This window comes from Rhinoderma darwinii, chromosome 2 (assembly GCF_050947455.1).
Source record: "Rhinoderma darwinii isolate aRhiDar2 chromosome 2, aRhiDar2.hap1, whole genome shotgun sequence".
In the NCBI taxonomy this organism is placed as follows: Eukaryota; Metazoa; Chordata; class Amphibia; order Anura; family Rhinodermatidae; genus Rhinoderma; species Rhinoderma darwinii.
Genome location: NC_134688.1, coordinates 278,582,392 through 278,609,946, shown reverse-complemented (window position 1 = coordinate 278,609,946; position 27,555 = coordinate 278,582,392). Strand labels below are relative to the sequence as shown.

Here is a 27,555-nt window from a genome sequence, read left to right as displayed (position 1 = left end):
AGCGATCAGCATTAGGAATTTCCAGGAGTTCATGCGATGGTGTTGTGACTGGGGTTTGTGATGGCCCGGGAGTGGACCAGTCCAGTCACCTGACCTCACGTCAGTGACATGAGGTCAGATGACTCGGGTCAGGTGACTAGAGTGGTCCACTCCCGGGCCATCACCGACTCTAGTCAGAAGGAACTTCATCGCTGCCTGCGCCGCATGACCTCCTAGGCTACTCTGGTGAGTCACGTCAGGCAGAGCGGAGAGTAGTAGCGGTAGGCTACCGCTCTCTTTACTGCGTGGCGCTATTTACAAGGGGTAGGAATGTGGCGCTATTTACAAGGGGGGGGGAGTGCGGCACTATTTACAAGGGGGATAGTGTGCCGCTATCTACAAGGGGCAGCGGGCTGTGTGTGGCGCTATTTGCAAGGGGGGGCTGTGTGGCGCTATTTACAAGGGGGACTGTGTGTGGAGCTATCTACAAGGGGGGCTGCGTGGTGCTGTTTACAAGGGGGGGCTGCGTGGTGCTGTTTACAAGGGGGGGCTGCGTGGTGCTGTTTACAAGGGGGGCTGTGTGGTGCTGTTTACAAGGGGGTCTGTATGCCGCTATCTACAAGGGGGGCTGTGTGGCGTTATCTACAAGGGGGGCTGTGTGGCACTATATACAAGGGAAGCTGTGTGGCGCTATCTACAAGGGGGGATGTGTAGCACTATCTACAAGGGGGGCTGTGTGGCGCTATCTACAAGGGGGGGCTGTGTGGCGCTATATACAAGGGGGGACTGTGTGGTGCTATATAAAAAGTGGGGCTGTGTGGCACTTTATACAAGGGGGGCTGTGTGGCACTATATACAAGGTGGGCTGTGTGGAGCTATTTACAAAGGGGGGCTGTGTGTTTCGCTATCTACAACAGGGGCTGTGTGTGGCACTATCTACAAGAGAGGGGCTGTGTGTGGCAATATCTACAAGGGGGGTGGCACTATTTACAAGGGGGCTTTGTGTGGCACTATTTACAAGGGGGGCTGTGAGTGACGCTATCTACAGGGGTGGGCTGTGTGGCGTTAAGTATAAGGGGCGGGCTGTGTGTGGAGCTATCTACAGGGGGCTGTGTGTGGCGCTACCTACAGTGGGATGTGTGTGGCCCCTAATTTATTTTCTTTTAATATATTGTTATGGTAACTCCTTTATATAACTATATTGTTGTAAAATGTAGAAATGGTTTTATGCTCAAGTTCCATTAAAAAAATTGTGAAAAAAAAAAAAATGCACCTCATTGATTGGTAGAGAAAGCAAACGTGGTGAGGGGGAAGGAGATGTTGGGAAATAAGTTGGGGGGCGCCAATCTGAATCTTTGCCCCGGGTTCAGGAGAACCTAGCTATGCCTCTGCTTACCGGTTCAGTGTCAGCAGGTCCTGCGTGTTTCTGACATGCAGGATCCACCTTTAATCCATCACATCTAAGTTATGAACTTAGATGTGATTGGTATGCTCAATCCACGCAGGACCATACACCGTGTTCCAAATTATTATGCAAATGTTATTTTTTGCTGATTTTCCTAAATAGTCGATGCAAATGACAGCCGGTATAATCTTCAAGCCATCAACCGTTGGAGTATAATGCAAATTTTATTGAACAAATCTCCTAATGATAACAGATTTTTTTTTAGAAGTAAAAAACTCAAAATGCACTGTTTCAAATTATTATGCACAACAGAGATCAAAACATTTTAAAGGTTGTAAAGAGAACTAAAATGGTAATTTGTTGAATTTGCAGCATCAGGAGGTCATATTTACAGAAATCAAAAGCTCTTTCAATAAAAAAAAAACTTAGCAGGCCAAGTTACATGTTAACATAGGACCCCTTCTTTGATATCACCTTCACAATTCTTGCATCCATTGAATTTGTGAGTATTTGGACAGTTTCTGCTTGAATATCTTTGCAGGATATCAGAATAACCTCCCAGAGCTTCTGTTTTGATGTGAACTGCCTCCCACCCTCATAGATATTTTGCTTGAGGATGCTCGAAAGATTCTCAATAGGGTTGAGGTCAGGGGAACATGGGGGCCACACCATGAGTTTCTCTCCTTTTATGCCCATAGCAGCCAATGACACAGAGGTATTCTTTGCAGCATGAGATTGTCATGCATGAAGATAAATTTGCTACGGAAGGCACGGTTCTTCTTTTTGTACCACGAAAGAAAGTGGTCAGTCATAAACTCTACGTACTTTGCAGAGGTCATTTTCACACCGTCAGGGACCCAAAAGGGGCCTACCAGCTCTCTCCCCATGATTCCAGCCCAAAACATGCTCCGCCACCTTATTGCTGACGTCGCAGCCTTGTTGGGACATGGTGGCCATTCACCAACCATCCACTACTCCATCCATCTGGACTATCCAGGGTTGCACGGCACTCATCAGTAAACAACACGGTTTGAAAATTAGTATTCATGTATTTCTGAGCACACTGCAACCGTTTCTGCTTGTGAGCATTGTTTAGGGGTGGCCGAATAATAGCTTTATGCACACTTGCAAACCTCTGGAGGATCCTACACCTTGAGGTTCGCGGGACTCCAGGGGCACCAGCGGCTTCAAATACCTGTTTGCTGCTTTGCAATGGCATTTTAGCAGCTGCTCTCCTAATCCTATTAATTTGTCTGGCAGAAACCTTCCTCATTATGCCTTTATCTGAACGAACCCGTCTGTGCTCTGAATCAGCCACAAATCTTTTCACAGTACCATGATCACGCTTACGTTTTCTTGAAATATCCAATGTTTTCATACCTTGTCCAAGGTATTGAGATATTTCACTCTTTTCGGCAGCAGAGAGATCCTTTTTCTTTCCCATATTGCTTGAAACCTGTGGCCTGCTTAATAATGTGGAACGTCCTTCTTAAGTAGTTTTCCTTTGATTGGGCACACCTGGCAAACTAATTATCACACGTGTCTGAGATTGATTACAATGATCCAAAGAGCCCTAAGACACAATACCATCCATGAGTTTAATTGAAAAACTAATTAAATGTTTATGACACTTAGCCTGGGTTCACACACCCTATTTACGGACGTAATTCGGGCATTTTAACCTCGAATTACGTCCAAAATACGGCTCCAAAGCGCCGGCAAACATCTGCCCATTCATTTGAATGGGTTTTATGATGTACTGTGCCGACGGTCATTTTTTTTACGCGCCGCTGTCAAAAGACGGCGCGTAAAAAAGACACCCGTGTAAAAGAAGTGCATGTAATTTCTTGGGACGTAATTGGAGCCATTTTCCATTGACTCCATAGAAAAACAGCTCCAATTATGTCCGTAATGGACGCTGCTAAAAACGCCTGCACATGCCATTACGTCTGAAATTCAGGAGCTGTTTTCTCCTGAAAACAGCTCCGTAATTTCAGGCGTATCGAACGTGTACGTGTGAACATACCCTTAAATCCAATGTGCATAATAATTTGGAACACGGTGTATGATATTGAACCTGTCAGTCCCACAGACCCGATGAATACAGGATTCAGTGCAAGATATACAGAATACAGAGCAGCTGTATCTCAAAAAGTAAAAATGTTTTAGGCCCCATTCACATGACCGTATTTTGCATACGTAATTATGGCCCATAATTACTGGCCTATACAGTTCCATTGACTACGGACACCTTTCCTTTTATTTACGGAGAGGTGTCCATGCTCAAAAAATTATAAAACTTCCTTTTTTTGGCCGTAATTACGGCACAGACATGCCCATAGAAGTCTATGGGAGCTTCCGTAAATACGGACGGCTACGCGACATGATGGTGACATAATTTGCAGCCTCTCTTTATATACGGATGCAATATGGACAGTATTTACGGACACTTCCGTATATATGGAAAAAATATGAATGACTACGGATCCGTATTTACAGGCAGTATTTCGGAATAGGTGAAAATACGGTCGTGTGCATGGGGCCTTAGGCCTTAGTGTTTCTTAGTGTTCTTTTTGCAAAATGTAATCCCATGTTTATGAAAAACAATGCAAAAATGCCACATGTGAACTTAAAGAGAACCTTTCACCTCCCCATATATGTGCAGCTGAGTACAGCATGTAATGGGGAGGACTGCACAAACCCTGGGGCACTTAACTTTTTTTTCTACCTCCCTCCGTTATTTAGGTATCGGTGCCATTATATTTGGCGCCCAATATTTAAATAACCCCCTGAACTGTCAATGGGGAGTGTACTGGCAAGGGGGCGTGTTACTATGGCTGTGACACTGTCCAATCAGATATGGACAGTGTTACAGCAAGAGCGAGGAGAGAGAGTGTACGCGCGCACGCTCTCTCACTCTTCAGCTTTCAAGATCAGTCTTCTGCCGAACTGGCAAGGGGGCGTGTCACTGCTGAGGACACTGTAAGAGCTGTGGAGAGGAGAGCGCTCTCATCAGCTCTTGTGAGAGATCAGTCTTGTACTTTGTCTGCTAAACTGGCAAGGGGGCATATCTCTGCTACGGACAGTGTAAGAGCTGGGGAGTGCTTGCACTGTCCATAGCAGAGACACGCCCCTTTGCCAGTTCGGCAGACAATACAAGACTGATCTCTCGCAAGAGTTGAAGAGATGAGAGTGCGCATGTGCGCTCTCCTCTCCACAGCTCTTACATTGTTTGCAGCAGTGACACGCCACCTTGCCAGTTCGGCAGAAGACTGATCTTGAAAGCTAAAGAGTGAGAGCGTGCGCGCGCTCACACTCTCTCCTCGCTCTTGCTGTGACACCATATCTGATTGGACAGTGTCACAGCCATAGTAACACGCCCCCTTGCCAGTACACACCCCGTTGACCGTTCAGGGGGTTATTTAAATATCGGGCGCCAAATATAACGGCACCGATATCTAAATAACAGGGGGAGGTAGAAAAAAAATGTAAAGTGCCCCAGGGTTTGTGCAGCCCTCCCCATTACATGCTGCACTCAGCTGCACATGTATGGGGAGGTGAAAGGTCCTCTTTAACTTTAGCCATTGGATGTGAACAAGAATGTTTCCATTCATTGACAACAAGCAAAGCTTTAGAAAAGGTTGAGGAGTTCACACACAAAGTATATTAAACTGTCCAGTATACTATAATCAAAGGCTGTGTACACCTTTGAGATATATATTTGTTGCACCTTCCTAATGTCCCATCCACACGACCGTATGTTCCATACGTAATTACAGCCTTAGGAAGTTGCACCAAATATATATCTCAAAGGTGTACATAGCCTTTGATTATAGTATACTGGGCAGTTTAATATACTTTGTTTCAACTCCTCGATCTTTTCTAAAGCTTTGCTTGTTGTCAATGAATGGAAACACTCTTGTTCACATCCAATGGCTAAAGTTAAGTTCACATGTAGCATTTTTGCGTTGTTTTTCCATAAAAATGGGTTCACTTTTTGCAAAAAGAACACTAAGAAATGTAGCAAGGGGGGAAGGTCGTGACCAAGCTGAGCATGAAGTAAGACGCATGGCTGTGAGCTCCTGCACAGAGACCCGGAATTCATCCTGTTTTTGTATTACATTATCAAGCCTGATTACTCCTGCCATGAAGAAGGGAAAGTGGGAGACAAGCAAAAAGAAAGGGCCATTGTTTAGACAGATTTTCTCATGTACCTGACACAGATTCCTCTGGTCCACATATCAAGATTCCTTAGCTTGACCTGCATGTGTCTGACTATGACGCGGTGATGGAATTTTCTGAAGACAATTTGGATGTTCCTTGTCCGTGGGGTGCTACCTCTCAGCATGATCCTGCCATTATAGCTAGCACTGCAAAAGAGAAAAGCAAGCTGATGCCTAACCCTGTACCTGTGGACGCTGAAAATAAACCCACATTTAAAGATTCTCTGCTATAACGCAGTGCAAAGGAAGTATTAAGATAGATACTTTTATAATACTCCATGACTCACAGAAAGTCACAGAACGTACAAAAATGTTGGAGGAAAGAGTCAGTACACTTGAGGACCAGATGGCTGCTAATTTAAATGACTGAAAAAATTATACGCAAGTTATTTCCTACTTGCTCGCCAAAACGGGTGACATAGAAAATAGGTTTTGCCGCAATAAGTTACACATCGTGGGAGTCCCTGAAAAAGCTAAGGGTCCTACCACCTACTTTAAGGACCATCAGGTTGGCAAATAGACTCTTACTTCATATTTCGCTGTGAGTGAGCTCAAAGGGTTCCTACCAGGTCACTTGTCGAGACCCTTCCTAGCCAAGATCCTATGTTACAAGGATAGTGATCTCATATTGCACAAGGTCTGGGATTGTCTGGAGTTATCTATCAAAGGCTGCAACGTCCCCATTTCTCTTGACTAATTGGCTGTGGACCAAAGACGATGGGCTAAATTTCTGGATATCAAATGTCAGCTATGTAGCCTACAGGTCCCTTATTCTATGACATACCCTGCCATGCTTTGAGTTGTAGCATAGGGAGCAAAACATTTTTTCGACAAACCCCAAAGATGGATCGTCTGGCTGGATCGTCTTGAGAGATGTATTCATGAAGTGGAGGACTCATGAGCCTGTGCTAACATGCATGGACTGACATGAGACTGTCAATTTCCAGGTCCACAGAGCTCCTGTCACTATCATCTTTTCTAGAAGCGCAGTAAAACCTTTCTTATCTCCTAATGAAGGCCCCCTGTATGGGACACATTGTGCAGGGCTATGTTACTATTGTTCCACACCGTTTCTTATTGTTATACATATTACGTGCTCTACGCCTTAATTTTTTTTGACTACTGCAATTTCTACGTAAGGGAAAACAGACTCTCCCTCTCTCGGTAGGGAGGAACGTTTGTTTTTTTTGTTCTTGTGTTTTTGTTATCTCTACCTTTTTTGTACATTTCTTGCACATGATCCTATACCACACAGTACAATATCTTTATAACTACTCCAAACTTGGCTCAGGATAGACCAGATACCTTTCACAGAGATGTGCATTCTTCTTTTTATATAATATAAGAGATGGCTTATGTTTGCTATGTCTAGTGCTATTACTATTATTAGCTGGAATGTCAGTGGGTTATCCGATGCTACTAAAAGACACTCTGTTAACTTTTTGCAGCGCCATCAACATGCCCTGCTTTGCCTGCAGGAAACACACGCCTTGACAATAGAGATCACTTATTGCATAAGGGATGGGTATTATTCCATGTTTTCTTCATACTCCCGTGGTGTAAGCCTTCTGGTGCAGAACATTTTTTGCTTCGGCAGTATATATATATTATGTACTGTATACGCTGCACCTTATGTTCTAATCTCAATATATATTTCCACTCCCTATTCTAGAAGAAGGTGTTGACATTTGCTGCAAAGGCTCCTGCAGTCCCCTTACTTATAGTGGAAGACTTTAATAATATTCCTGATTCCAAATGGGATAGATTCTGAAGGGATACACGATCAATGGATCTGGCTCCCATCCCCTTTGGAGTCCTTTTAAGCTAACAAAACTTGAATAATATCTGGAGGAAATGTCACCTGAGTGAGCGTCAATACTCGTGCTGTTCCTCCTCATATTTATCACTTTCTAGATTAGGTATTGCTTTACGGAACACATTGGCACTTGGCAAAATTACCGTACTCATATAGAGTATTTGTCCAGAGTTCTAACTGACCACTCGCCTTTAAAGGTGGTTCTGGAGTCTAGAGGCTGGAGCCCATTCTTATGGAAATTCCATCCATTCTGGCTACAAACAATTGGCTCTTCAGGCAATATTACTACTTTGCTGTTAACAGTACATTTTCACCAATCCTTGTATGGGAAGCGATGAAGATGTACCTGCGTTGTGTTTTAATTACATCTATTAACAACATCACTAATTAAAATACACGCCAATTAGATATGGCGGTGGCAAAGGAACTTGATGAATTGGAAGATGTATTTTGTAGAGAACCCCTATCGGTGTACAGTGGCAAGATTAAAAGCTGTGCAATCTATGGCTAACCAGACACTGTTGTAAGCTGTCTCTAGGAAGAGTTTTTTTCTTAAGGCCTGTTCACATCACCGTTACCCTTCCGTTGAGGGGTTCCATTGAAGGTTTCCGTTGGGTTAACCCCACAATGGAAAGGCAAACTGAAACCTCAGCTACCGTTGAGGGTTAACCCGACGGAACTCCTCAACGGAAGGGCAGCGGTGATGTGAACACAGCCTTAAAAGGTTATTTCCATCAAAGGAATTTATGACATATCCACGTGATATGCCATAAATGTCTGATAGATGCTGGTCCCTACTCAGGAACCTAGCTTCTGAACGGGGTTCACTCAGCCCCCGTTTGCCCGTCAGCGGGCTCGGCTGTTTCCTTAAATCCCGTAGGACTCAATGAAGATGCTAGGCCACTTCTCCATTGATTCTCCATCTGGATGCAGCGGCCACATCACCAGGCAGCATGCTTGTCAGGTGACCCTCGTTTTGGAGATAGGTGCGGGACCCGCATCTTTTAGGGTATGTTCACACGCTTAACAAAAAATGGCTGTAAATAAGGAGCTGTAAATAAGGAGGCGTTTTTTTATGGCCGTTTTTAGAGCTCTATTCTATTGAGTCAATGAAAAACGGCTCCTAAAAACGTCCCAAGAAGTGACATGCACTTCTTTTTTACGGGGCATTATTTTTTTTTTCTACAAACGCCGCATAAAAAAAGCCCAGAGGGAAGGGAACGCCGTTTTTCCCATTAAAATCAATGGACAGATGTTTGGAGGCATTCAGCTCCCGCATTTTTAGCCATTTTTCGTGGCGTTTACAGCCCGAAAAACGGCTGAAAATAGCCCGTGTGAACATACCCTTAGACATTTATGGCATAACCTGTTTATATGCCATAAATGTCTTCGATGAGAATAACCCTTTAAGCAAAAGTATTTTGAGGAAAAAGAAAAATGAGGACTTCTTATGTATCTACCTTGCAAGCAGAAGGTGGCTGTCTATTCTCTGACACACCAAATTTAAACAGTTTTATGAATCCCTCATTTATGAACGCTACTAATAAAGAAATTAGTGAGTTTTTGCAGGGACTCTCTCTGCCTAATCTCTCCCAGGAAGACGGAATATGTTGGAAACTCCAATTACCTTGTAGGAGCTAGAGGCAGCGCTTAGTTATTTAGCAAAATGATAATGCTCATCGGATTGATTGCCTACCAACTAAAATTGTATAAAAAGTATAAGGAAACACTTCTGCCGAATCTCTTAAAGTTTTTTTTTAATGCTGACACCCGAAGTGTGGTCTCCTTCTAAGTAAGCGGTTGTTGTCTTGCCCAAACCGTTCAGAAATGCACGGGCAGAAGTTTGTTGTCAGTGGGCGTCAAGGGTACAGTTGTTGGACTCCTCCCCCAAGACGAGCAGGCATGTAAATGGAGGTCTGTCTGGGCAGTTTAATTTACTTTGGGGTACTAGAAATGGGAGCCCTTTGTCACCCCTGCCCTTTTTGCTGGCAGTGGAGTTGTAAGGCCGAGCACTGGCAAGGACCGCAGGGTTAATTGCAAAGATGATACAGTAGGACCGGTGGTATATACAATTGGTAACAGCTTCACTACAGACCCACTGGAAAGAATACCAAGGCTGACGCCTTATCTCGCTGTTTTGACCCCACAGACCAAGAGCCCAGCCCTCAGTTTATTATAGATCCAAAACATATTATGATCACTGCTCCAGCTGAAATGGTACACATTCCCCAAGGGGAGACCTACGTACCCCCTAAACAAAGAGATTGTGTCCTTCGCTGCGGTCATGCCTCCAGGGTTTCTGGGCACCCTGGCATCAAAAATACTCTCAATTTGATTGGCCGTCAGTACTGGTGGCCTTCCATGTCCCAAGACACTAAAGACTTTGTTTCAGCCTGCTCCACCTGCTCTCAGAATAAAGTCTCCCATTTAAGACCTGCCGGTCTTTTGCATCCTCTACCCGTGCCTGACTCTCCCTGGTCTCACATTGCCATGGACTTCATCACCGATCTGCCTTGTTCTGCTGGGTGTACCATGATCTGAGTAGCAGTGGATCACTTTTCCAAGATTGCGCATTTTGTATCCCTCTCAGGCCTTCCGTCATCTTCCCAACTGGCAACGCTGTTTATCAATCACATCTTTCGCCTTCATGGTCTTCCTAAGCATATTGTTTCTGACAGAGGAGTACAGTTCACATCCAAGTTCTGGCGAGCCTTGTTCAAACTGCTGGAGGTCAAACTAGACTTCTCTTCTGCTTACCATCCTCAATCCAATGGTCAACTAGAGCGGATAAACCAAATACTTGAAAGTTTCCTCAGGAATTTTGTGTCTCCACGACAAGACAACTGGGCAAGTCTACTTCCATGGGCCGAATTTGCCTACAACAAACATACGGGGGAATCCACCCGCTCTTCTCCTTTCTTCTTGCTGTATGGCCAGCAGCCAGGAATTCCCCTACCAGTCTCTGTGCCTTCTGAGGTTCCAGCTGCTAACATGGTCCACCGTGACTTTGTACGGATATGGCAGAAGGCCAAGGACTCCATCCACAAAGCCGTAGCCAGGTTTAAGAGAGACGCGGATAAAAAACGCAGGATACCGCCGCAGCTCTTTCGTGGGGATAAAGTCCGGCTGTCCACCCGGTACATACGTCTGAAGACCCCTTGTTACAAGCTAGTTCCTCGGTTTCTGGGTCCTTATGAGATAACAAAACAAATCAATCCAGTAACTTTCAGACTTCGCCTTCCTCAGTTTCTGAAAATCTCTAATTCCTTCCACATTTCTCTGCTGAAACCCAGTATACTCAACCGATTTTAAAAAAAAATTCCTGTCCATCCTGCTTCTGCGGCTGATGCCGAGTTTAAGATGAAAGAGATCCTAGATGTCAAAAGAACACGGGGGAGATTATGGTACCTAGTGGACTGGAAAGATTATGGTCCTGAGGAGAGATCATGGGAGCCCGTGTAGAATGTCAACGCCCCAGCTCTCCTCAAGGACTTTGAATGAAGGTTCCCAAGCAAGCCAAAAAAGAGGGGGCATAAAGGCAGGATACTGTAATGGCTGCCGCGCCGTTCCCGGCCTTCCCCACGGCCTCCGCTCCGATTCCTGCGCCCTCCATTTCCTCATGCTCATCCCGAGCTCCACTTACCAGATCCGGACGCTCTGCTGGCCCTGGGCGGCATCAGGTAAGTGCTTCCCTTACCTCCCTCCGCGGCCGTCATCCTCAATGTGCGGCTGCAGCCACTAGAGGGCGCATACGCTGACTCGTCCTTTCTTAAAGGGCCAGCGCGTGCCTTAATTCAAAGACTTCCTATTTAAGGATCTTTCTTCCTCTGATCCATGCTTGTTCAACCAAGTTTCCCGTGAGCTTCACTGTACCCTGGTTCTCTGTTTCCTTCCCTTATGCCTTTGTCTGGATTTCCCGTTATTACCTCTGCCTGAACTTGACTATCCTTGCCTGCCGCCTGCCTTGACCTATTGCTATCCATACCCATTACGACGTCTGCTGCCTGTCCTGACTTCTGGCCTCATCATCCGACCGCCTCTAAACTCGCTGTGCCAAGCATTGCCTTGGGTTCCAAGCACCATCTCCCAGATGACACAGAGGATCCACAAACAAACCGGTGAGAACCGTTATACATACGTTTCACTTCTTGGATCTTCTGAAACCAAAGGCACATTGTGGGTGGCTCGACCTGTTTCCACATAGCCGGAATGCAAGCACGAGCCGTGTTGATCAGATGTCGCACTGTTGACTTCTTGTATGTGAAGATCGGGATGTCACACAGATAAAGCAGGAAGAAGCCTGGGGATCTGGGCAGTGCATAGTCAGTGAACCTAGAAGCTACACTCCAAACCTTATCCCAGAAGGCAGTTAATCGCTGACAGTCCCAAAAGGTATGCAAAAGATCACCCACCCCCACACCACACCTCCAACACATGGGGGACACCCCAGGGTAAGATTTGTGAAGTCTGGGGGGGACCGTGTACCATCTCGTCAGGATCTTAAATACTGCTTCCTGAATTCTACTCGATATAGAAGATTGATGAGTCATGGTATACAACCGAGTACGTACATCCGCTGTAATAGTTATGTCAAGATCAGTCGCCTATTTAGCCAAATAAGGTGGATGCGAGTTTGCCATTGGGAAATTTAACAAACTATACGTAACAGAAAGGGTGTGGCGATGATGACCCGACGTTGTGCATATAGTTCCAAAGGCTGTTAACGAACGGGAAAATTCGATTGCGGGGGAGAAAGATAAAAGAAAGTGACGTAATTGGGAAGCCTGCCAGAACGGGAGGTGTCCCAGGTCCGCACTATCAGTTAGTTGAGATGACTAGCTGTCGATAACGATGTAATGACGGGCCTGAGTCTCGCTAGCGAGGCGTTTGTGAGAGAAAGGACCAGGCTCGCAAACCGGCTGAAAGGAGGGATTGTCCAACATGGGGTACAATGGTGACGGGGAAGGTGAGATCAGGAAATGCTTGAATACAAGTGTCGCAACTCGAAGAGTAGGACCGATAAGGGAATGAGATCTCGCAGATGGCGGGATCTGATCTAACAACCATGGGGCCGCAGCAATACGAAAAGATAAAAAGGATTGTTCCAACTTGACCCATGGTTTGGAATTGCCATGCAGACACCAATCCACGATGCGCGCTAAATGTGCCATCTGGTAGTAGTGGCGAATATCAGGCATGCCCAAACCTCCATCAAACCTCGGGCGTGTCAGAGACATGCGAACAATGCGCGGTGGCTTGTTCGACCAGATAAACATGAGCATTAAAGAAGAGAGGAAGGTAAAGAAAAGACGTGGTATGTTGATAGGGAGAGTCTGAAAGAAGTACAACAGACAGGGCAGCCCATTCATCTTGAATATGGCACAACGACCAAACCAAGTGAATGTCCCTCTAGACCATCTCTCAAGATCTCCCTTAAGTGTTCGCAATATATGGGGATAGTTGCATGCATAGAGGTGGGAGGGCCGATTCGCGAGACGTATGCCAAGGTATTTAATAGAGCTAGCAGCCCACTTGACAGGGAAGGAATCCGCCAAGGCTGCCACCAATTGGGATGGGAGGGAGACATTGAGAGCTTCTGACTTTTGAAAGTTTATTTTAAAATTGGACAGCGATGCAAACGACTGAAATTCAGCCATCAGGTTAGGCACTGAGATGCGGGGACTTGAGAGGAAAAATAGTAAGTCATCCGCATATGCCGCCACATTGTGGGTCGTATCCAGAACCTGTACACCCGCAACATCCGGGTTATCGCGGACATGACATAGGAAGGGTTCTAAACACAACGTGAAAATCAGAGGAGATAGCGGGCAGCCGTGGCGGGTTCCGTTAGAAATGGGGAAGGAGGAGGAATTATGGCCGTTGACCGAAGGGGAGGAGTACAAACTCAAAATCCAACTGAGCATACCCTGGCCCAGACCTATATAATATAGAGTCTCCTTGAGAAATGACCAGTCAATCCGGTCGAATGCTTTTTCGGCATCAGTAGAGAGCAAAAAAGCCGGTACAGAGGAGGCGGTAATATGTTCAATGAGTTTGACGGCCCGGATGGTATTATCCCTGGTCTCTCTCGAAGGAAGAAAGCCCGTCTGGTCCCCATTAATTATTTTAGATCGGAATGGCGTGAGTCATGTAGCTAATATCTTTGAGAAAAGTTTTAAATCTAAATTAAGAAGGGAGATGGTACGGTAACTACTACAGAGGAAAGGGTCCTTATCCTCCTTAGGGATCACAGTTATATGGGCTGTTAATGTATCTGCTGAGCCTTATCCGTAGGGGAAGTTTTGAGGGCCTCAAGAAATTCATCTTCTGAAATCGGGGCATCTAATGTCGTTACCGCCTCCTGCAGAATCTGGCCTAATCCTGAGGACTAAATGTATGACCTGATGTCGTCGCGTCTGGAACGGGGGGGGGGGGGGAATGCCCGCATTATCATGCAGGTTGTACAACTTTAAATAGTAGGAACTAAACGTTTCTACAATTTGTCCCGGGGAGTGTACCTTCGTGCCATCCGGTGTGGTAACGTGTGTGCGCACTCTCTGCAGGCGTAATGCCCATGCTAACGTGCGACTCGGCTTGTTGCTAAATTCATAGTAGTGTCTACGGCATTGAGCGAGGGAGGCTTTGGCAGCTGAAAGTGTCAGAGTACGTCATTTATCCCGCAACCATATCAGTTCCGCTCCCGAACCCGGGTCTAATAACCTTTTATGTGAGAGTTCCAAGGCGTATATTTTCCCCACTAGCTCTGTAAAGACTGCAGCACGTTCCTTTTTGAGTCTGGAGCCAATCCGTATGAGAACATCTCTCATGACGCATTTATGGGCTTCCCAAACTGAAAGAGGATTAGAGCCTGCCGTAACGTTGGTGTCAAAGTAAAAGCAAGGTTCAGACGCTAATTCCTCCAAGACCACTGGATCTTGCAACAAGGAGTCATTCAGACGCCACTGCCACGGAGTAGAGTGTAAGGAGGGAAGGGCCAAAGTTAAAGTTATCATTGCATGATCCGAAAACTATATACAATCTATAGAGGCCAAGGATAGAAATGTAAGCTGGGAATGTCGAAGCAGAAAGTAGTCTATGTGTGAGTACATATTGTGCGGGTGAGAGAAAAAGGTATAGTCCCTATCATTGGGGTGAAGTATACGCCAAGGATCGATTAGTTGATGGCCATGGAGCAAACGCCGCAATCGACAAGTAAAAGGTCTAGAGAAGGTGGGCTGGCAGGATGTGGTATCTAGCCTGGGGTCCAAGGGCATATTAAAGTCACCTCCCAGCACCAACGTCCCCTCCGCAAATTCCACCAGTACATTAAGGGCCTCTTCCAATAGTGGCAGTTGACCCGAGTTAGGAAGGTATAAGTTAGCAAATGTCATTATGCAGTCTGCGATCTTACCTTTAACAAATAAATATCTTCCCGCGTCATCTGTGCGACACCCCAAACCTTTCCAAGGTATATAGTTCGCCACAAGGATGGATACGCCTTTGGTTTTAGAGTGCGGGGAGGAACTGTGATATACATCTGGGAATCTTGAGTTTCGGAGGGACGGAAGTCGGTCCAAACGAAAATGCGTCTCCTGTAGGAAGGCTATCTGAGCCCTTTTTTTTCCAGAGGAGATGCAGTAAAGAAGATCTCTTTTCCGGTACATTCAGACCCTGTACATTTAGTGAGACAATAGTGAAATTAGTCATGATGAAGCAAGGATTATGACCCTGAGGACAGTGAATGGAAAACGGGGAGGGAAGAGAGGATCAAGGAAGGGGACAAAAGTCGAAAGGTGCAAGGAAGTTAGGAGAAGAGAGAGAAAAAGAAGAGCCCAAAGGCTCCAAGGACAACTGCGATTTGCGCAACCCAAAAACAGGAAGAGCAAAGCCACAGGTCTGTAAGTGGAGTCGTAGAAAGGCACAGCAACATAAGAAGTCCGGAGCACACGGACTACAGAATGCATGTGTCATATTAGACAACACATCAGTAATAACCTGTAAACAGCGTCCGTTATAACACCCAAGTGGAGAAAAACATACAGTTTAGCCTATATGCTAGAATATAGAGAACATGGCCCCCAACTCCCGCAAGTCCAGAAATCTCGTAGTCTATCAGAACCTAATGTCGAGGGAGAAAGCCAGCCTAGAGTAAACCGTCAAAAGACGTCAGCTCCATTGTGGAGAACTGAGCTGCGTTCCCAAGCATTACTCAAAATGTCCTCCTTTTGCTTGTAGAAGTGTACTCTACATATCACATCTCTAGGGCGTTCTAGATCTGTGAGTTTAGGACCCGCCGAGCGGTGCACCCTGTCCAATTCAAGGGGTGCCTCAGGTGCACAGTTCAACATTTTATTAAAGATGGCGGACACCACCTCGTGCAAGTCCTCTGGAGGCACTGATTCAGGGACACCCCACAACTTAAGGTTATTAGGCCGCCCTCTATTCTCAATATCGTCCAAATGGCCTGTGTACTCACAGTTGTGGTGAGCTCTGTTAGGTCTGTAACCAGAGACCGGTTATGGCTTTCTAGGCGGGTGACTCGTTCATCCAATGAGTGGACAGTCAGGGAGACCTCCTGCAGTGCTTTGGCCTGCTTCTCCTCTAGGCGCGTCATATGCGCGTCCATGTTGGCCCGCGTTAACAGAGCTCTCACCATCTCCCAAAGCCCGGTGAGAGTGCGATCCACCTGCGTAGTCGTGGCTGACTGCCCCAAGGAGGACACACTAGACGAGGGCGATACAGGCTGAAAAACCGCCAGTATATCCTGCGACAGCTCATTCAGGACGCACGTGGCCGGAGCAGAGGGAGACGCAATTACTGCTGCAGGCGACCGGCCGTCTTTGGAGGAAACGGGCCAGAGATGGGTCACGAGAGGCTCTGGGTGTTCCGGACTTGGATTTGCCCCTTGGCATGTCTCCACGGGCAGGTAAGAGATGGTGTAACGTCTTGATCAACGGGATATGTCCGGAGCTCCTAGAAAATGCTGCCTCACGCCACCATGCCCAAGCCAGGCCCGAGAGGCAATCTTTTAGCATGTTTCACAAATACAAAATGGCAATATCAAACAATGCTGGCTCAATCACTTTGGCTTTTAGACAGAGCTTCAACTCCTCCGTGATGCAGGTGTGCATCCACTTTGAATCCAGGCCCTTTCTCTCTGGTCTTTAATGACCAAGCTATTTTTGAAGTTTTTCCATCGTCGCATTCAAAGAGCTATAACTTTTTTAAATTTTTGCATCGACATACTGTAGCTGTATGAGGACTTGTTTTTTATGGGACAAGTTGTATTTTTTTTATTAGCACCATTTTGGGGTACATATAATTTATTGATTTTAATTTTATTACCTTTTTTGTGGGGGGAATAGTAAAAAAAAACAGGAATTTCACCATAAATTTTTTTTGCATCCTAAATTTACGCCGTTTACTGTATGGTATAAACATAATATTCAGTGGGTCGTTACGATTGCGACTGTACCAAATGTATATAGTTTTCTTTTGTTTTACTACTTTTACACAGTAAAAACCCTTTTTGTTCAAAATTATTTGTTTTTGTGTAGCCGTATTTTAAAAGCCCTAACTTTTCTATTTTTTCGCCAATGCAGCTGTATGAGGTCTTTTTCTTCTAGGGGTGACTGTAGTTTTTATTGGTAGCAGTACATGCGACTTTTTGATCACTTTTTATCAATGTTTTTTGAAGGCAGGATGAACAGAAAACAACAATTCTTTTACGGCGTTCACATTGTGGGTTAAATAACGTAATAGTTTTATAGTTGGGGGTCATTACGGACGCGGTGCTACCAAATATGTGTAATGTCTTTTATTTTTTTTTTTTTTTTTTAAATAAAGCATTTTGTAAGGGGAAAAGTGGGTTTTCCATATTATTATTATAATTATTTTACTTGGGATTTTTATTTATTTATTATAAACTTTATTAAACTTTTTTTTTTAGTCCCACTAGGGGTCTTTACTATGCGATCATCTGATCGCTTTTATAACACAGCAATACTTCCGATTTGCAGTGTATTATTACCTGTCCGTATAAAACGGACAGGCATCTGTTAGGGTATGTTCACACGGCTTATTTCCAGACGTTTTTTGGGCTGTAAGGCTGGGTTCACACGTGGCGGAATTTCACTTAAATTCCGCTGCGGACACTCCGCAGCGTTAATCCGCAGCGGAGCCGTTTGTCCATTGACTTACACTTTAATTTAGCAGTGTTCGTTTAGACGAGGCGTAAAATTCCGCTGCGGAGCATAGGCTGCGGAGCGGAATTTGGTGTCCGCAGCATGCTCTGTCTGTTGCGGAGCAGTGGCGGACTCATGGCGGAATTTCTCCATTGACTTCAATGGAGATTCTAAATTCCGCAATGAAGTCCGCAGCTGTCATGCACATGTTATGTGTGCTGCGGATGCGTCTTGTTTTTTTGCCATAACATTTCTTCATTCTGGCTGGACCTATGTATTTCTAGGTCTACAGCCAGACTGAGGAAGTCAATGGGGCTCCCGTAATGACGGGAGCGTTGCTAGGAGACGTCTGTAAATAGTCACTGTCCAGGGTGCTGAAAGAGTTAAGCGATCGGCAGTAACTGTTTCTGCACCCTGGACAGTGACTACCGATCACAATATACAGCAACCTGTAAAAAATATAAGTTCAAACTTACCGAGAACTCCCTGCTTCTGTCTCCAGTCCGGCCTCCCAGGATGACGTTTCAGTCTAAGTGACGGCTGCAGCCAATCACAGGCCAAGCACAGGCTGCAGCGGTCACATGGACTGGCGCGTCATCCAGGGAGGTCGGGCTGGATGCCGAAAGAGGGACGCGTCACCAAGACAACGGGCGGTAAGTATGAACTTCGTTTACTTTCACTAGGGAAAGTGCTGTCCCTTCTCTCTATCCTGCACTGATAGGGAGAAGGGAAGCACTTTTCCCGCAGTCCGCAGCAGCTAGTCCGCATCAATTTACTGCACATTTTGTGCAGATCCGCAGCAGAATCTGCAACGCAGATTCTGTGCGGCATTGATGCGGACAGTTGCGGAGGAAATCCGCCACGTGTGGTCATGCCCTAACTGCCATGAAAAACTTCTGAAAATACGGAGGCTCAACGCCTCCAAACATCTGCCCACTGATATCAATAGGAAAAATGGCGTTTCGTTCCCATGGGGTGTTTTTTTACGCGGTGTTTGTAAAAATGCGGTGTTTGTAAAAAAAAAAGCCCCGTAAAAAAGAATTGCATGGCACTTCTTGAGCCGTTTTTCATTGCCTCAATAGAAAAACAGCTCCAAAAACGGCCATAAAAACGCTTGATGCATAAAAAACTTCTGAAATTCAGTGGCAGTTTTCCCTTGAAAACAGCTCTGTATTTTACAGCCGTTTTTTTTTTGCCGTGTGAACATACCCTTAGGCCTCTTCCTTTACACATAATTACACAGTACCGCATCATGAAATAATGCAGCCTGACCACCAGGTGGCAGCATAGCCATTGAAACAAAGCAATATCATAGCATTTAGGGTATGTTCGCACGCAGTGTTTTCAGACGTAATTCGGGCGTTTTACGCCTCGAATTATGGCTGAAAAAAACGCCCCTAATACACCTACAAACATCTGCCCATTGCTTTCAATGGGTTTTACGGTGTTCTGTTCCCACGAGCCTTAATTTTACCTGTCGCTATCAAAATACGGCGCTTAAAATGACGGCTCGTCAAAAGAAGTGCAGGACACTTGGAACGTTTTTGGAGCCGTTTTTCATAGACTCTATTGAAAACAGCTGCAAAAACGGCCGTAAAAAACGCTGCAAAAACGCCACGAAAAACGCGAGTTGCTCAAAAAACGTCTGAAAATCAGGAGCTGTTTTCCCTTGAAAACAGCTCCGTATTTTCAGATGTTTTTTGTTAAGCGTGTGAACATACCCTTATAATGAATGAAGAAATAAGGACAATATAACTTACTATAGTTCTCCAATATCTGGACCTAGAAGAAAAAAAGTTAAGCATGCATTAAATCATTTTTTTAAAGCAACAGTATCACTTTCACTGGGGAGTGGTTGTTCCATATCTAAGGCTTCGTTCACATCTGCGTTGGGGTCCCGTTCTGACGTTCTGTCGGAGCTTTCCGTTAGAACGGGACCCTGAAGAGACACAAACTGACACAAACTGAAACCAGAGGTTTCAGTTTCTATCACCATTGCTTTCAATGGTGACGGATTCGGTGCCCGTGGTTTCCGTTTGTCTCTGTTGTGCACCGGACCCGTCATTTTGCCAGAAGCAATAGCGTAGTCGACGCTATTGCTTCCGGCAAAACAATGGATCTGGCGCACAACAGAGACAATCGGAAAACACAGGCACCGAATCCATCACCATTGAAATCAATGGTGATAGAAACTGAAACCTCTGGTTTCAGTTTGTGTCAGTTTGTGTCTCTTCAGGGTCCCGTTCTGACGGAAAGCTCCGACAGAACGTCAGAACGGGACCCCAACGCAGATGTGAACGAAGCCTTACAGAGCCAATTGCTGCAGGACAATTCCATAAATACAGTGGTAGGATATTATTTTGGTAGCGTGGAGCAGGTTGCATTATATATACCAAGGATATGCTCTTATTGCTGTGAGACACAGGGAAATCTTTGAAAGCTGTTATGTCTCTTAGAGACCGTTTTGACTGTCTCTTTTAGGGGATATACTATCCTTTTCTTTATTGACTATTGATCATATCCCTAATGCCCCAGTAATACATGCTAGAACAATACAGCGTGTGTCACAAAATTAAATACTTGGGAATTGTGGTTTTTCCTGTCTCCTAAACAATGAGACCCTTAACCCCTTCGGGACTGAGCCATTGTTTGCTTTTTCATTTTTGTTTTTCACTTCCCGCATTCCAAGAGCCAAAACCATTTTTTTCTATTTTTCCATCAATAGAGTGGTTTAAGGGCTTATTTTTTGCGGGTGGAGTTGTAGTTTGCATTGGCACCATTAAAAAGTACCATATAATGTACTGGGAAACTGAAAAATAATTCTTTGTAGGCTGAAATTGGAAAAAAAACTGCGATTCCTCCATTGTTTTTTGGGTTTCGTTTTTACGGCTTTCACCGTGCGGTAAAAAACGACAACTTAACTTTATTCTGCGGCTCAACGCGGTTACGGTGATACCAAATTTCTATAGTTATATAGTATATATATACTTTTCCTTAAAAAAAAACTATTTGTTAAAAAAAAAAATTTGTTTCACCACATTCTGAGAGCCATAACTTTTTTTTTGTTTCGTGGATTGAGCAGTGTGAGGGCTTATTTTTTTTGCAGGACGAGCTGTAGTTTTTATTGGTACCATTTTTTGGCTCATACAATGATCACTTTTTATTAAATTGTTTTGCACCACTAAGTTGACCAAAAAACAGTGATTTTGGTGCTTTACATTTTTATTTTTTATACTGTTCACCGTGTTAAATAATGCTATACTGTAATAGTTCGGACTTTCATGGACAAAGCAATAACTGACGGATTCAGGTCTGAGCGCACGATACAGCTGCTCTGCAGCTGTATCAACATTTCTGCTAGATCTCTAATCTATGACATGTCCCTGTTATGAGATGATTGTCTTTTGTACAATTTGTTCTTTTTTGTATGCTTTATTTTGTGAGGTATGTCACATTTTGCTGTATACCTGTGTGTGGTATATGTTTCTGTAACTAAATTTATTGGCAAGTGCTAAGACAAGGGGAGCGGTTTGGTGTGGGATGGAGAGTTCATTCTTTGTACTCTGTAATATCTTCAAATTTATGAAATGTTAATAAAAACTATTTGACTAAAAAAAACAATCTTAGCGAGACATGCAGCAAAAATGCATAAAAATCGGAAACTGATGCATTGTAGCAAATTATTTAGAACTGCTTAGACTGGACACAAATGTAGCAAATTTTCATCCGTAAAAAGTATTAGATCCATATGGGGTTTTCAGCATATATAATAGATGTAATGTATGCTAAAACTTTTTTATTCATCAAAAGCAAGCAGAAATTTTAAAAATGGGGAGGAATTGAAATACAAAGTATTATGCTGCCAAACTTTTCATTCTGCAATGATTTACCCCTTTGTCATTTTTCGGTTTTTCATTCTTGTTTCTATTTTTATTATTTATTTTTTAATATAGCCGTATGAGCGCTTGTTTTTTACGGCATCATTTATTCTACAATATAATGTACTGGGAAACTGGGGAAAAAATTTTGTGGGGTGGAATGGGAGAAAAAACAGTGATTCCTCCATTGATTATTGGGTTTTGTGGTTAAAAACGGCATGTAAAATTAATTCTGCTGGTCAATACGATTACGGCGGTACCAAATTTGTAAAGTTTTTTTCTATTTGTTTTTTACTACTTTTACAAAGAGAACTAATTAATTTTTAAAAAATTGGTGTCGCCCTATTCTGAGAACTATAATTTTTATATTTTTATCAATTGATCTGTTTGAGGGCAATATTATTGCGGGATAAGCTGTAATTTTTATTGGTACCATTTCGGAGTACATGCAATTTTTTTATTCAATTTTTTTTTTAGTTTAAGTGCCTAAAAGAATTTGTTTCTGGCATTTTTAAATTGTATTTTTTTTATAGAGCGCAAAGATGGTAGGCCTGGGGGCCTTCATTAGGCCCCCAGGCTGCCATGACAACCATTGGCACCCTGCAATCACATTGCAGATGGGCTGACGGGGAGAGCCGCACCCCTCTTCCTAATGGCTTCTTTCTAAGTGGTTAAACGTCCGGAATCAGAGTTATCTCCCATCCCGGACGTTGCAGTAACGTGCGGACTGTAACATACAGCCAACACCCGCTGAGTATGGATCAGGCCCAGCCATTGAGGGGACAAGGTGCTGTCACTATGGCAATGCCAGGAAGGTAAATATGAAATTTTATTTTATTTTAAACTGGAAATATGTTTGTTTTTCTTCTTGCAATGTTTGCTGCTGATTCACAGTTTTTATGCAGCGAAAATCGAAATATTTTCAATTTGTTGTGTATTTTCACTTTCCCATTGAATTCAATGGGGGAAATCCACAACAAAAATGCATCAATGCCACAGTAAAAAATGAAAACATTTTAAGGGCGGATTTTTTTTCGCTATGTGTGGATGAGGTTGTTAAAATCTCATCCACTGTTGCTACTATAATACGCTGCAGAATCCGGAATCCGGATGGAAAGCCCACTGCTAATCTGCCGTGTGTGAACATACCTTCTGACCTCCATAAATATGCCATCCTAACTCCATGTTTACTGTTGGTTGTTACTGGACACGTCCTCCAGTAGTTCTTCGCTCAGCGGTTAAGTATGCATGTGCTCCTTTACTTCTATGCAAAAAGCAGGCTCTCCCAGTACAGAGATACCGCGCATAAGCGGTTTTCCCATCTTCAGCGGGACCACTTTGCCTCTCTGCTTTCTCACTCTCCCCTGTGCTCAGCAACCGCCGTTCGGCTGTGTCACAATTGCAGCCAAGTGTGTGGGCTTCCCGTTTTAACTGCCCACCCCCACAGTATAATACCTCATAGTGTCTCCCACACAACAAAATGCCAAATAGCTGCCTCCACACAGATGCCCCATACAGTATAATAACCGCAAATATGCCCCTATTCAGTATAATGCCCCTTCAGCAGGTGCCCCCATACAGTATAATGCCCCATAGTGCCTAATAAAAAACAAAAATACTTACCCAGCCTCATTCCCACAAAGAGTGGAGGAGATCCCTTTGCTCCTCTGTTCTGTGCTATGAGTGGCTTGGCAAAGACAGGCGCGATGACATCACTACATGGTGCCTGTCTGTGCCAAGCCACCCACAACTTTACACACAGTGATTGCTGAAGCCATGAGCTGACTGCTCACTGCTACCGCATTGGATTCAACTGTATCTGCTTCCTGGGGACACAGATACAGTTTCAACTGGGACATACAACCAGTCGCGTGGGACACCGCCCGGAATCCGGGACTGTCCCGCTGAATCCGGAACGGTTGGGAGATGTGCACATGTGGAAGATTTGTTGCAGAAATCTTCTACTATATAATTCATCCCAACAGTACTTAGCAGAAATCCATGTTGCAGAAAAAGCCCAATTCACATGTATGGAATGGATTTTCAGTCCCAAAAATGTCTTTAACAAATCTGCCATGTGTGAACAATCCTGTTGAGATCGTCCTCCTGTGAATGTGGCTCTAGGGGTAGTGATTATGAAAAAGGGACAGCAGCAAGTCACAGACATCATTCATAAATGTCATTTCACATTTGTTTTGTCCGATATTTTTATTTCAGGGATGACACACCACATGTACCTAATGAAAAACTAAGTGAGAAGGCTGTGTTGGATATTGTGGAATGGCTGACCACCTTAATCTCGCAGGTGTTTCCAAGTAAGCTCCCAGGAATAATTAATTGTCCTATAACAATCAGCTTTTGATGAGTTGGTTCCGATTTGTTTAGCAATAGAGAAATGCCATATGCAAAAAAATTTGCAGCTTTCAGGAAGCAAATTGAAAACTCTGAACATCTCCCTTCATTTTATTTAAATGGTCTAAGGTGGTGTAGGGAGCCCACTAAGAGTATGCTCAAATGCAGCAGATTTTTGTCAGAAATTTCTGTGACTTAAAATCCGTTCCATATATTTAAAGGAGATTGTTCTTGCAGCTTGTGCGTGGATTTTTACAAACCGCATTCAAATATACGAAACAATTGCAGAAATTTGTGCCGCCAATCTGCCATGTGTGAAAATACCCTAAAATGGCAATCTGGTAATATTAGTCATGATAATTAGTAGTCTAGTTTGACAGATTTTGATCTTTCAGTCAGCCAACAGCTATCTGCTGAATAGTGTACTCTCGGGTAAGAATAAATTTGCACGTCCAATACTATCTGGGAAACAGTCATGCTTTCTCTATGCACATTAGATTGTTCGTAGATCCTATTATAACCGGTGGGATTCGCTGATGGGTATATTAGCTGTAGAGAGAACACTGCTTAAGGGGGGGGGGGGGGTCATAGTGTGTTTAAAGGAGAAATTAATATTATTCCACATACTAAAGACTAAATAAAAATAATGTTCTAGGTAAAAGACCCTTTTCAGGAAAACAGGCAACATGAGTTTAAAGGTAATCTGTCAGTAGGTTTAAAGCTACTAAACCGCCAGCAAGCCATTATGCAGATGGGGTTTAGTGTTCCAAACCTTCCCACCTCAAAAACTGACATTTTGGGAATGGTTAGTAAAGTAAATTCCAACTTACCGAGATCGGTCCTGGTAAGGAGTCCGGTGGCATCGTGCATGTGCGCATTGCGCACATGAAGCCGAAGACAGTACACATGCACAGTGTACTGTCCTCGGCTTCATGTATGCAATGCGCATGTGCCCGATGCCGTTCCCGGTCACATCTTGGTAAGTTGGTATTACTAACTATTCCTGAAATGTGCGTTTTTGGCGTGGCCAGGTTTGGAACACTAAACCCCAGCTGCATAAATACATGCCGGTGGTTTAGTGGCTCAAACCATACTGATAGGTTCCCTTTAAGATGCACATGGCTGTGTATTATGGAGCCGTGTTGTATGGCCGGCCTTAGGGGTGTGCGATCTGTGCTAGTGCACAGGGTGCTGTAGCTTCCCCGCATGTTAGGGGATGCCAATGGGCAGTCCGCTTTATCTCTATATCCTCTGCTTCTTGTTAAACACATGGAGGATGCAGAAGCAGCAAGAGCAAAGGAGGAAGCTCCGCCCTGCAAGAAACCTGTGATTCTGTCAGCAAGGAGAGATGGCAAGTGTCTATGTGGGTATATATGCTGTGTACATATGTCTCTGTGTGTGTATGTGTATATGTATATGTTCCAGTATGTGTGTATGTATAAATATGTGCCTGTGTGTCTATATATGTGTCTGTATGTGTGGATATATATATATGTATCTCTGTATGTGTATATTTGTGTGTGTGTGTGTGTGTGTGTGTGTGTGTGTGTGTGTGTGTGTGTGTGTGTCTGTTTGGGTATATTTATCAGAGTGTGATCCGTGGTTTTATATAGGACTGCAGGTAACATCTACTACATTATCTGTACTCTGTGTGTGTGTGTGTGTGTGTGTGTGTGTGTGTGTGTGGTTTCGTTTTTCATTTGTGGAGGGCAGCAATAGAGAGTCCCGCACAGGGCACCACCCAACACCTGAGGCCGGCCCTGCATAGACTGCTATGGTTTCTACATCCACAAAACAAACATGTATACAACTCTGCACCTCTTTAAATGTATCAAAATCTTTATTACAACTCAATATAATGTAAAGAAAAAACAGACAATGTACTTAAAATGTATATAAAAACACTTAAAAGAAAACAAACATGCCAGACCCAGAGTCCTAACCCTTGTTTGGTTAGAAAACATACCACACATGGAGATAGGCAAGTAACCAACTATAAGACAATTGCATGAATTTATACAACCGTAGCACTCTAAGCGAGGAATGCAAAAAAAAAAGCAAGTTTGTAAATAAATAGAAAGATCTCAGAAAACCCATGTTAGATGTCTTATAGCTCCATGTGAGTTATAAAAACGCGTATTGCAGTGCTGATGGCTTCATCAGGGATGAGTTTCTTCTTACCGTGTGTTTAAATTGTGACAAATTCATAAAATATAAAAAACATGGATCAAATAAATAACATATTATCTGACAGTTACCTGCTACATTGAAAAAGGCGTTCTGATTCTCCCCAGGATTCTATGTAGCTTAAAAAGCAACGAGCAGAATCTGTGTAGTAAGGTGCATGAGTCTGAACACATAAATATATCCTCTTCACCACCAGTTACCATCCTGCGGTATTTCCCGTCTAAATAAATACTATAAAGTGCATACGATAGAGCGATGAAGAAAAAAATAAATATTATATATATATATATATATGAAAAGTGTGTATATATATTAAAAGAGGCTAATTTAAAGAGGCTCTGTCACCAGATTTTGCAACCCCTATCTGCTATTGCAGCAGATCGGCGCTGCAATGGAGATAAGAGTAACGTTGTTTTTTTGTTTTTTTTTAAACGAGCATTTTTGGCCAAGTTATGACCATTTTTATATTTATGTAAATGAGGCTTTCTAAAGTACAACTGGGCATGTTTAAAGTAAAAGTACAACTGGGCGTGTATTGTGTTCGTTACATCGGGGCGTTTTTACTTCTTTTACTAGCTGGGCGTTCTGACGAGAAGTATCATCCACTTCTCTTCAGAACGCCCAGCTTCTGGCAGTGCAGACACAGCCGTGTTCTCGAGAGATCACGCTGTGACGTCACTCACTTCCTGCCCCAGGTCCTACATCGTGTCGGCACCAGAGGCTACATTTGATTCTGCAGCAGCATCAGCGTTTGCAGGTAAGTCGATGTAGCTACTTACCTGCAAACGCTGATGCTGCTGCAGAATCAACTGTAGCCTCTGGTGCCGATGTGTCCTCGCTCGTCCGACACGATGCAGGACCTGAGGCAGGAAGTGAGTGACGTCACAGCGTGATCTCTCGAGAACACGCTGTGTGTCTGCACTGCCAGAAGCTGGGCGTTGTGAAGAGAAGTGGATGATACTTCTATACACAACGCCCAGCTAGTAAAAGAAGTAAAAACGCCCCGATGTACGCACACAATACACGCCCAGTTGTACTTTTACTTTAAACACCCCCAGTTGTACTTTAGAAAGCCTCATTTACATAAATATAAAAATGGTCATAACTTGACCAAAAATGCTAGTTTTTTAAAAATAAAAACGTTACTGTAATCTACATTGCAGCGCCGATCTGCTGCAATAGGAGATAGGGGTTGCAAAATCTGGTGACAGAGCCTCTTTAAGAACAAGTTGATGAAGATAAAATAGGTATTTGTTGTAAATAGACAGTTCATTTTGCATACACTAATGTCACGAAAAAAACCGGTATGAACTGGTGACTTCCCCTAACAACCTTTGTCATTGGGCTTTTTAATCTACATGGAATCCTGGAGCAGGTAACTGTCAGATAATTTTCTATTTATTTGTGAATTGTTTTTGCTATTTCTTTGAATATGTCACTTAGATTTAAAGAGACACATGGTAGGAGGAACTCACCCCTGATGAAGCCATTAACACGGCGATACATGTGGGGTTCTCTAACCAACTGTGTA

At 43.9% G+C, this 27,555-nt stretch overlaps 1 protein-coding gene across 1 annotated transcript in view; it reads left to right on the top strand.

Moving 5' to 3' along the window:
* Positions 1 to 27,555, top strand: part of SMPDL3B (sphingomyelin phosphodiesterase acid like 3B) — a 62,335-nt gene that overhangs the window by 8,692 nt on the left and 26,088 nt on the right. Inside the window, exon 3 of the mRNA XM_075850546.1 lies at positions 23,703 to 23,800. Coding sequence (XP_075706661.1) covers positions 23,703 to 23,800 — 98 coding nt within the window. The remainder of the gene's footprint in view (positions 1 to 23,702; positions 23,801 to 27,555) is intronic.